This window comes from Triticum aestivum, chromosome 7A (genome assembly GCF_018294505.1).
Source record: "Triticum aestivum cultivar Chinese Spring chromosome 7A, IWGSC CS RefSeq v2.1, whole genome shotgun sequence".
NCBI classification, from domain to species: Eukaryota; Viridiplantae; Streptophyta; class Magnoliopsida; order Poales; family Poaceae; genus Triticum; species Triticum aestivum.
The window spans coordinates 642163984-642175178 of record NC_057812.1 but is presented as its reverse complement, the minus strand read 5'-3'; the positions used below and the strand labels follow the sequence as shown (position 1 = coordinate 642175178).

The window sequence follows — 11195 nt, the reverse complement described above, 5'->3', positions numbered from 1 at the left end:
AAAGAACATGGGAATGGGGTGCATCCTCCTTCTGCTCTTGTTTTCAAGAATTTGCGAGCCCCGGCTACTACAGCATGGGGGACACGTAGACGTAATAACGTGCAGAAGGCGAAAAATCAGTCCAGAAACTTTGAAGGGAACTCACATTCCGTAGATGCTGATGGCCAAGGTACAAAGGATATCGACATGGAGGTGGTTGACCAGAACCGTAAGCGCTCATCTGATCAGGTCGAGGGTAATCAGCCTGCTGTAGCAAGTTCGGGGCTAGAGCTTGTTGTTACTGGAGTGACTATCGGTGGTGTTGTGCCCCCTAGCCCACCGCCAAAGCAAGACCCAAAGAGAACTAAGACTACGCTGCAGGCTGAGAAGCAAAGCAACAGTGTGGAGAAAACTCTTGGAGGGAAAAACAATGATGCAAGATTGGCGGCCTCCCCGGTGGAGGACCGCCGGGCTCAATGAATCTTTTGAGCTGGAACTGTCGCGGGATTGGCAACGCCCCGACGGTTCAAGAGTTGCGTGAACTCGCACAGAAGTTTGCCCCTAGAGTGCTATGTATTGTGGAAACACAGATTAGTAGAGATCGAGCTGAAAATCTAAAATGTACTCTAGGTTATGATTGTTCGTTTGCTGTTGACCCCTCCGGTAGAAGTGGAGGGATTGCTTTGTTCTGGAATGATGAAATAAAGGTCGAAATTTTAGGTTATTCGAAGTATCATATTGATGTGAAATTAAGTGACCTGGGTGGGGATCCATGGAGACTCTCATGTTTCTATGGTGAAGCGCAAACCCATCTAAGGCATCATACGTGGACGACGATGAAGAACCTTTCGGTGTTGCATGATCTACCATGGGTCTGCATGGGAGATTTCAACGAAGTTCTGAAGCGTGATGAGCATGACGGAATTGGTAGTAGGAGCCAAGCGCAGATACAGGGCTTCCGTGACACCGTTGATGTTTGTGGCTTGCTCGACCTGGGCTACAAAGGGACTAAATGGACTTTTGAGAAGAGGGTAGCAGGAGGAACTTTTACCAGGGTCCGGCTGGACAGGGCTCTTGGTTCGGTGGACTGGTGTGCACGTTTTCCTGCAGCGGTAGTGCAACACCTGAATGCCGCAACGTCCGACCACTCTCCCATTTTATTGCAGCTTGATCAGTCGAGTAAGACGAGACAGGATCAGAAAGTTTTTTGGTATGAAGTTATGTGGGATACCCATCCAGAATTGAAACCAACTATCCAACTGGCATGGGAGCCGAACAGCCATAATTTGTCGACAGCTGAAGTTCGCGTAAAACTGAATGAACTAGCAAGAAATCTAGGGGACTGGTCCAAGTCCTCATTTGGAAGTGTTAGGACAGAGATCCGACAACTAAAAAAGGAGCTCGAGCGACTCCGTTCAGATGTTTCTTGGGTGGGACCCTCTCATGCAGAGATTAAGATAAATAATCGTTTAATTGAGCTATAACTGAGGGAGGAGCTAATGTGGAGACAACGATCCCGAGTGGCATGGCTTGCTGAGGGCGATCGCAACACACACTACTTTCATATGAGAGCTTCGCTGAGACGGCGGAAAAATTTAATTAAAGCTTTGCAACGGCAAGACGGACAAATGACAGATGACGCGTCTGAGATGCAACAGCTAGCTTTGGAATTTTACAAGGACCTATATACCTCCGAGGGTGTGCAAGGGGTGGCTGATGTACTTGAGCATGTTCCTGTAAAGGTAACTCCGGCGATGAATGATATGCTTATGGCTCCTTACGAGGCCAAGGAGGTGAAGATGGCGCTCTTCCAGATGTTCCCGACGAAAGCTCCGGGTCCTGATGGATTCCCTGCTCATTTTTTCCAGAGGCATTGGGATATTTGTGATGAGGCCGTCACCAAGTCTGTGCTAAGTATTGTCAGAGGCGACGAGAGTCCAGCTTGCCTAAATGATACACTGTTAGTGCTCATCCCAAAGGTATCGAATCCCACGCTACTTTCTCAGTTTCGCCCTATCAGTTTATGTAACGTTTTTTACAAGATTGCCTCCAAAGTTGTGGCGAACCGCTTGAAGCAAATTCTTCCTGACATTATTTCTGAGGAGCAATCGGCCTTTGTTCCCGGAAGGCTTATCACTGACAATATTATATCAGCGTATGAGTGTTTGCATTTTATGAAGAGAAATAGAGCGAAGAGCAACACCTATTGTGCCTTGAAACTTGACATGATGAAGGCGTATGATCGAGTGGAGTGGAGTTACTTAAGGTCAATTATGGAGAAGCTGGGTTTTGCTGCACCATGGATATCAGTGGTCATGAATATGGTGAGCTCAGTTTCTTTTTCTGTTGTGTTCAATGGAATCAAATCAGAGGAGTTTAGACCTACAAGAGGTATTCGGCAGGGAGATCCGATCTCTCCATACTTGTTCTTGTTAGCAGCGGAGGGCCTTTCGTGCCTTTTAAAATCTCAGAACCAGTCATCCCAGCTCAGCGGTATTAAGGTAGCACCGTCGGCCCCGGCAGTGAACCACCTTTTATTCGTGGATGATAGCCTGCTGTTTTTCAGGGCAAGTGTAAGTGGAGCAGAAGAGGTGTCAAACCTTTTGAATACATATTGCTTGGCTTCGGGCCAATGCATCAATAAGGAGAAGTCATCAATTTTCTTTAGCAAGGGCTGCCCGGACATAGTGCGCACTGCGGTAAAGGGCTACTTGCAGGTACCAAACGAGTCATTGAGTGATAGATATCTTGGGATGCCAACAGACGTTGGACACTCCAAAAAAGGTACTTTCAAATACCTTAGTGATAGAGTTTGGGACAAAGTGAAAGGATGGATGTGCAAATGCCTCTCTGCTGGTGGCAAATATGTTCTCATTAAATCAGTTGCATAGGCGATCCCTGTTTATTCTATGTCCTGTTTTAAACTCCCTAGAGGGCTATGTGATCACATCAAATCAATAATTCGCAAGTTCTGGTGGGGTTGCAAACAGGGAGAACGTAAACCAGCTTGGGTTTCATGGGATGTTATGATAAGACCGAAGCATCTGGGAGGTCTTGGTTTTAGAGATATGGAATTATTTAACTTGGCTCTTTTGGCACGACAGGCATGGAGAATCCTTCAGGAACCTCATACTTTGAGTGCGAGAATACTCAAGTCTGCTTATTTCCCTGATCGGCCGATGCTTGAGGCGGAAATTGGTTCAAGGCCTTCTCAAGTTTGGTGGTCCATTAAGGAAGGGTGTGACCTTTTGAAACAGGGAATTATACGTCGTATTGGCAATGGTCAGAGTACCGACATATGGGCTGATAATTGGATCCCCAAGGAAACGGTACCAAGACCTATAACATCTCTAGTGCCGAATCCCCCAAGGCTGGTGGCGGAGCTCCTGTCTCCTGCTACAGCGTCGTGGAACGAGGCTTTGGTAAGATCGATCTTCATACCAATGGATGCTAATGCGATTATGAAAATTCCCATATGCACACGCAATGTTGACAATTTTTGGGCCTGGTATCCAGACAAAAAGGGCAAGTTCTCGGTCAGCTCGGCTTATAAATTTATTTTGAAAACCAAGCTGCAGAGAGAGGAATGGCTAGAGGGAAGGGGTGGATCATCGAATCAACAAGATGAGAAATCTTGGGTTGTTTTATGGAAATTAAAAATCCCTTCAAAAATCAGAATATTCCTGTGGAGACTTGCCCATCATTCTCTCCCTACGACAGATACTCTGAAGAAGCGTAACATGGCGGTACAAGACAATTGCCCCTTGTGCGGGTGCGCTGACTCGTGGAGACACGCTCTTGTCTCCTGCACCATGTCCAGATGTGTATGGGCACTATCAGATGCTGATATGGTTGCACGCATGACGAATAATTTGGAGCCCAATGCGAGGCTCTGGCTATTTGAGCTCTATGATTCTATGGATCATGCGGTTTTCGTTAAGATGGCCGTGATGCTATGGTCAATTTGGTATGCTAGGCGCAAGGCAGTCTACGAGGCCATATTTCAGAGTCCGCAACATACTGTTTCTTTCATAAATAACTTCATTGCGGAACTAGGGCAAGTGCAAACTAAAGATGAAGGAAGAAGAACCCCGGGCGTTCCCTCTGTACAGGTGAACAGGTGGCTGCCTCCCCCGACTGGCACCGTCAAGGTGAACGTGGATGGGGCAGTAGCTAGGTCACGCCATGGAGGAGCGGTCGCAGCAGTGTGCAGAGATGAGACAGGCCTATATCTCGGATCATCGGCTATCGTTATCCAAGGTATAAATGACCCCGTGGTCTTGGAGACCTATGCGTGTCGTGAAGCCTTATCTTTGGCGGATGATCTTGCAGTACAGTCTATATGCGTTGCCTCGGATTGCCAGGGAGTCGTGACTGATATTGAGAAAGGAACCGGAGGCACAAATGCTGCTATAGTGCATGAGATCAAAATTCATTGTAATAGCTTTACTTCTTGTTTTTTCATCCATGAGCGTAGGAACCATAATTATGAGGCTCATAATCTCGCCAAATTTGCTTGTAATCTAGATGTAGGTAGACATGTTTGGTTGGGCATTCCTCACGACCCAAACCGTGTACCTATGACATTTGCTGATAATTAATAAAGTTTGGCGAGTTCTCAAAAAAAAAACCGACCTCATAGAAGTCGTCTAATCCTCCACGTCCAGTCTTGCTCATGCTAGACACCACAAAACTCTATCCCACCCTGGACGCCAAACCCAAGCTCACTCTCCTTCACTTCACTCCTAATCTGTCCACCCCGTAGTCCCGCTAATCTCCACTCCTCCCCTGTTTGGCCATCTTCGGCCATGTCGAGCTCCGGATCGAAGTCCATCTAATTCGTATCCGACACCAACATGGACTGGGAGCTTGTTGCCTGCTTAGATGAAGTCGAGCTCGCCCTCCAACACTCCTAGATCGAGACCCGAGCGCTGTTGTCAGAGCTGCACCCAAGTGGATCCAGCAGTCGGGCGCCTTCAAAGCCACACTGGCGCGGGTCTAGCAATGGTGACACGTCAGACGACAGGTCAAGGCGCCACCGCTCATCCGCTCCGTCCCTGTAGCACGGGCACGGCAACTCGAGTAGCTCCGCTCCGTCTCCATCGACCCGACGTGCGTCCTTGTCTGCCGCACGCCGTCACCGGCTTCGGTGGTGCCGTCCCCATCACCACCCCCCCCCCCCTCGCGCTTTTAGCACATTCAAGTGAATCTAGAGCATCATACTTCCTTGCTTGCAGTGTAGAGTTCATGTAATGCACACTATCTTTCTCTTTTCTTTTCTTTTTTGCGGGGTTACACTATCTTTCTCTAGGTCAACACTTAGGCCGTGGATAGTATCAATGTATTCTAAAACGGAGGTATTAATTATTTTGAGGGGTTGAAGCACTTTACTATTCAATCAAAATATTCAACGGGATTACAATAATATCTGGTCTCTCCAAACATATCTCCCAACACCTAATTTATGTTGAAGTGTGATGCTCTAGATTCACTTGAAGAGTATGGTAGTGTGGCTCTAGCTAATTTATGTGCTTCAACATTTAATTGGGGCTTCTCGTGAATAATTTCTACCGAGACAGAACCTTCAAACTTCATCTTGATATCTGATAATAGCATCTAATGACCCTTTGTAAATACCATTGACATGCTTCACGGTAGCTGCGTTGCCTTGCGCAGTACGTGGCGATGACCAACCACTGACATGGAATATCGGATGCCAACGATAGAGCTTCATTGCACACCATCGCCTCAAGTGCCCACGATTCTGTCATATCTGACATGTTTCGGCTTTGTTATCGGTTTTGTTCTACTTTCTCGTTGACATGTTCAGGTGTCCCTGTGACATACTCACCTATGTCATCATATCGAGAGGGCCCTTAAAAATATTTTTTCATCGTCGAAGGAGCAAATTTCACTCTCGAGCTATCTAGTCCTTTGTCAAACTTTCTGATGAACCTGTAAGTTGCCGTTATGACCACCGTGTTACATATGACGTTTGAGCAACCTCAAAGTTCACAGTACGGTAAGAAGCGACTATGATACTCTGATGGTGTAAGCAACTAAAACACATGTTAACACTTAGTGTTATAAAAATTGACATCTGGCGATATAATCTCAAAGTGTAACAAACAAGTTTGGGTCGATTCAATATGATCGTTCTTTCAAGGTCATATTCTCAATGTTGTCTTAGGACTATCATTACACTTAACAATATTCTAAAATTCGGAAAACATGACACCAACTACACTTAAGCTAGTCTTAGAGGCAAATATAGTAACCTAATTTTACCGTTGAACATTTCACACGTGCATATGAGTTTTCCACTGAATCACTTATTTCAAGAATCATGGCAGTTATAGTATAGGATATAAACTATGAATTATGAGTATGGAAATATAATAATACAATATTATTACCTCTAAGGCATATTTCCAACAAAACTCTCTCCCATGCTACCTCTCAGACGATCGCACCGCTTTCATCGCCACATTCATGCCGACCAGAGCCGCAACATCGGCATTGATGTCACATGATGTGACCCAAACGGGAGAGTAGCGCTGACGAACGCAACCAGACGAGCCACGCCGCTTCAGTGTGGACGCGTCCTCCCGAGAAACCAACTTCGGTCGTTGCGCCGTATTAAAACGGGTTGACCGCCTGTTCGCCTAGCCACAACTATTTAAGCACCTCGTCAACGGCATCCAAGCCCACAACGCACTCTCCACTCCATATCTCAGCGCACCTTTGTCGTCCTCTCTTCCTCCACTCACCGGTGATGGGAAAGTCCTGGGCCTTGGTGTACACCCTGTCGCTCCTCTGCCATACCCCAAGGTGTACTCAATATGGAGTCCTTTGATGACTTATAGCGTACTCCAAGACATATTTGAATCCTTGACATGTTTATCCCTAGATATAACCGGCCTACATGTAACCCTAGATACCCCCGGTCCTTATATAAGCTGAGAGGTTTAGAATATAGCATAGAGAATTAGAAAATCACATACGATCTCGAGGTAGATCATCATGTACTTTGTAATCCAACCCATTCGATACAACAAAAGCAGAACGTAGGGTTTTATCTCTTCGAGATGGCCAAAACCTGGGTAAACATCGTCTCTCCTTATCATCCTGTTACCATCTAGTTAAGATCACCAGCTCGGGGGCCCCTAGCCGAGATCTGACGGATTTAACTCCGACACCCGGAGCTCGCAATGACCTGGATCATCGGTCGGTCGAAGACCACGACCGAGACCAGCAGGCATCGTCTCCGCCGCCACGACAAGGAGATGGCGAAGTATGGGGAGGTGTGGTCTCTGAGCGAGACCACCGCCAGCCCCGCCTCCGGCAACTCCCGTCGCTTGCCTCCCTCCTGCCCACGCCGCAACCGCATTGCGCGCGAAGCAAGAGCAAGCGGAGAAGATAATTCGCGAGCGCCACGCAACGACCGCGAAACTTTATCGTGGCACCGCACCCTTCCGCCGCTAAAAGCTTGACTCTGACGACCGCAATGGAGGTGCCACCGACCAGCACGTCCAGGTGTACGAGATCACCGTCAACGTCAGGTATATGATAGTTTAGATTTTACTTTTAGTTTTACTCCACCGGACAAAATATCATCCGGTTTTATTTTCTTTGAACATGGGGGGGGGGGGGGGGAGGATCCCCACCTGAATATTTGATCTCTCTTCACAGAAAATGAGCCAGTTTATAAGGGAAACAAAATGGAAAACTGTGATCCAAGGAAAACCAGATCGAAAGCCTTATCATCCGGTTTTACGTAAAAAGATGTATAAGTTTGAATGAAAATCGTCCAGTTTGCTTGCAACTTTGTTTCATTTGGTTAAATTTCATTTGCATCAAGTTTGTCTAGATTTGGACGAGTGTCCGTGGACACCGATGCCCACCGATGCGCGGGATATGGTGTCCGAGACGCCGTTATTAATCAACGGCGCACAAAATTAGGAGCGGATACACTGCACGCGATTACAGAGCCCGCAATTTGAGTGATACGTGTCATCCCGTATGCCGGCCGGCATAGTCGTTATCCCCTCGGCCGTCCACGAGCCGCGCCCCTCCATTTTTCCCTCCCTCCCACTGCTGCTAGCCTTTTGTGCTTGGCTACGCTACACTCACCAACTCCGCCTCCAAGAACTGGGTCCGCCACTCCACCGATGAGCAGCTCCGATCCGATCGACCACATGTCGGTCAGCGAGCGGCTGGCGCGGCTGGCGACGCCGTCGGCCCCGGCGGAGGACGACGTGGACGTGGACGCCGACGCCGACGGCGACGGTGCGACCTTCCGGGACATCCACCCGTCGCCGGCGCCGGCGCCGCTGCGGCAGCCCTCCTGGGACGTGGCGAGCCAGCGCTCGCTGTCGTCCTACTCCGAGGAGCAGTTCATGTCCAGCAGCATGGGCCGCGAGTTCACGGCCATGGTGGACGCGGGGGGCGCTTCGGCCGACCCTTGCCTCGGCCGGGACTCCGGCGCCGGGAACAACGACCTGCAGCTGGCGCGGATCGGTGAGCACGAGCCCGTGCCGGAGACGGAGACGAACCCGCTGGCCATCGTGGCGGACACCGGCCGTGCGCTGCCACCGGCGCCGGCGCAGTCGTCGTCCTCGTGCGCGGCGCCGGAGAGGGCGCAGGAGGTGGTGGAGGTGCGGCAGGTGAAGAAGGAGGAGGCGGAGGCGAAGGTGGCGGCGTGGCAGGCGGAGGAGGTGGCCAAGATCAACAACAAGTTTAAGCGGGAGGAGGTGGTGATCAACGGGTGGGAGAACCAGCAGATCCACACGGCCACCGCCTACCTCAGCAAGATCGAGGTACTCCTAATTGATTCCCATGCTCGATTCCTTGTCGTTCTCGTTCGATCGATCCCTGCAGCTGCTCACCATGCGAGCCAGTAAGATCAAGAAGTTGGTTTGGGGTTGCAGAGGAAGCTGGAGGAGGAGCGCGCCAAGGCGACGGAGAAGGCGCAGAACGAGGTGGCGCGGGCGCGGCGGAAGGCGGAGGAGAAGCGGGCGTCGGCGGAGGCGGCGCGCGGGACCAAGACGGCCAGGGTCATGGACCTCGCCATCTTCATGAAGGCCGTCGGCAGGCTGCCCACCAAGCGATCCTTCTTCTCCTTCTCCTCCTCCTAAGACTACATCTACATGGTCGTCGTCTTCTTCAACAACCATCAATATCCTGTGTTTGATCAACATCGATCTGTATTATTGATTGAATCCAGGGATGTAACTGTACAGAGTAAAACATTTGCTGGCTTGTATGGCTGTATATTATTCAAAACATTTCGAGACTTAATTAGTAGGTTAATTAGCAGCTGGCCTTCCTTGGCTTTCTTCCGTATCATTTGGCATGACTTTTCTCTCAATGTTTTCATCGATTGCATATCATGGGGCCAAACTAATCTCATACCTGTTCTTGTCCCTGAAAAAAGCTACACCCTCCGTCTCATAATATAAAAACATTTTTGACACTAGCGTAGTGTTAAAAACGCTCTTATATTATGGGAGCGGAGGGAGTATTATCTAACTGTTCTTCCAAACTTAAATTCATCTGAAATATTCGATCGAGGCCCTTACTTTGCGTATGGTGTGCCTGACTAGCAAGGGCAAGTCAACTTCTTCAGAGATCTGCCCTGAGCTGCAGGCCACCTGCCCTTCTCCTAATGGCAAAGCCAAATTCCCATGGCCTTCGTGGCTAACTTCTGGTCTGGCTGAAAACTCATATGCGATGCGAGAATGATTTAACTAAGGCGTGACAGTGATAATGATCATTCCCGAAGCACCCATCAGAATCAGATGAGTTGGATCCCATTGCGTGATACTACCATGCTACAGATGTTGGAAATATTAGCACTTTTCTGATTAGACTTATCCACGAGTAAACAGTAAGCATGGCATAAAAAGTATATATCTCATAGCGATACCTAAGCATACTAGCACGTACAGAACATAGAATCGAACCATCTATGAGCAAAACACATATACGGCTAGCATAAGTACGAGTAAACGAGGGATGAACAGATCATACCCTCCGGTTGCCCAGGCCAACGCGGCGGCGGCAGCAGCAGCCTCGGCGTCGTTCGTGGCCTTCTTCTTGGAGGCGGCGTCGTTGACCATGGTGTCGATGCAGGGGAAGTAGTGGAAGCAAAGGCGGACGAAGTTGGGGATGGATCGGGAGCAGTCGCGTCGAGACGCTCCCTAAAAACTTTATTGCCATTCTTCCGGGCAGGATCTCGAACGACAGGGTTCCGAAGGCACCTGCTCTCCCGACCAACCGTGCACACGATCGTCGGGATGGGATCGCCGGAAGCAGCACAGAGAGAGGAACAGTAGCTGACGGCTAGGGTTGTGCGAGAGGGAGTGAGTGAACTGAACATATAGGCCGTCAGGTAGATGGGCCTGGGCCAGGCCCACGACCGAGTCCGTGAACAGCCCATGGTCCAACGTCTCGGACAGTGGCGCTTCCGTAAACGACTCGTTAATTAATTAACAATTAATTAACCATTCCTGAGCGGCAAAAATAAGCTTCGGCTCGGCTCATTCCCACAAACCGCGGCGCGGGCGTGCCGGTCGTGACGAGGCAAGGCGGACGGCGGAGGAGGAGCGCGTGTGTACCACTCCTCTTTCCAAGCTCCCAATGGCAAGTGGTAGAGCAGCCCTTATAGAGGGGTCTCAACTCTCCTCAACTAGCAAGGTGGGACTAAACTTCCCACCACCTGCTGATAACGCACAAGTATAGGGAATCGCAATAGCTTTCGAGGATAGAGTATTCAACCCAAATTTATTGATTCGACACAAGGGGAGCCAAAGAATATTCTCAAGTATTAGCAGCTGAGTTCTCAATTCAACCACACCTGGAAACTTAGTATCTGCAGCAAAGTGTTTAGTAGCAAAGTAATATGATAGTGGTGGTAGCAGCAACAAAAGTAAAGACAGCAAACGTAATGTTTTTGGTATTTTGTAGTGATTGTAACAGTAGCAGCGGGAAAGTAAATAAGCGAGAACCAGTATATGGAAAACCCGTAGGCACCGGATCAGCGATGGATAATTATGCCAGATGTGGTTCATCATGTAACAGTCATAACATAGGGTGACATAGAACTAGCTCCAATTCATCAATATAATGTAGGCATGTATTCCGTATATAGTCATACGTGCTTATGGAAAAGAACTTGCATGACATCTTTTGTCCTACCCTCCCGTGGCAGCGGG

General features: G+C 49.0%; 1 protein-coding gene across 1 annotated transcript; it reads left to right on the top strand.

Annotated features, from left to right (window-relative positions):
• Positions 1-8015: 8015 nt before the first annotated feature.
• On the top strand, positions 8016-9392 carry LOC123148886 (remorin 4.1). The gene is made up of 2 exons (XM_044568404.1): positions 8016-8798; positions 8910-9392. The coding sequence occupies exons 1-2, from the start codon at positions 8151-8153 to the stop codon at positions 9114-9116; spliced, it is 855 nt and encodes a 284-aa protein (XP_044424339.1). The 5' UTR covers positions 8016-8150; the 3' UTR covers positions 9117-9392.
• The last annotated feature ends 1803 nt before the right edge of the window (positions 9393-11195 follow it).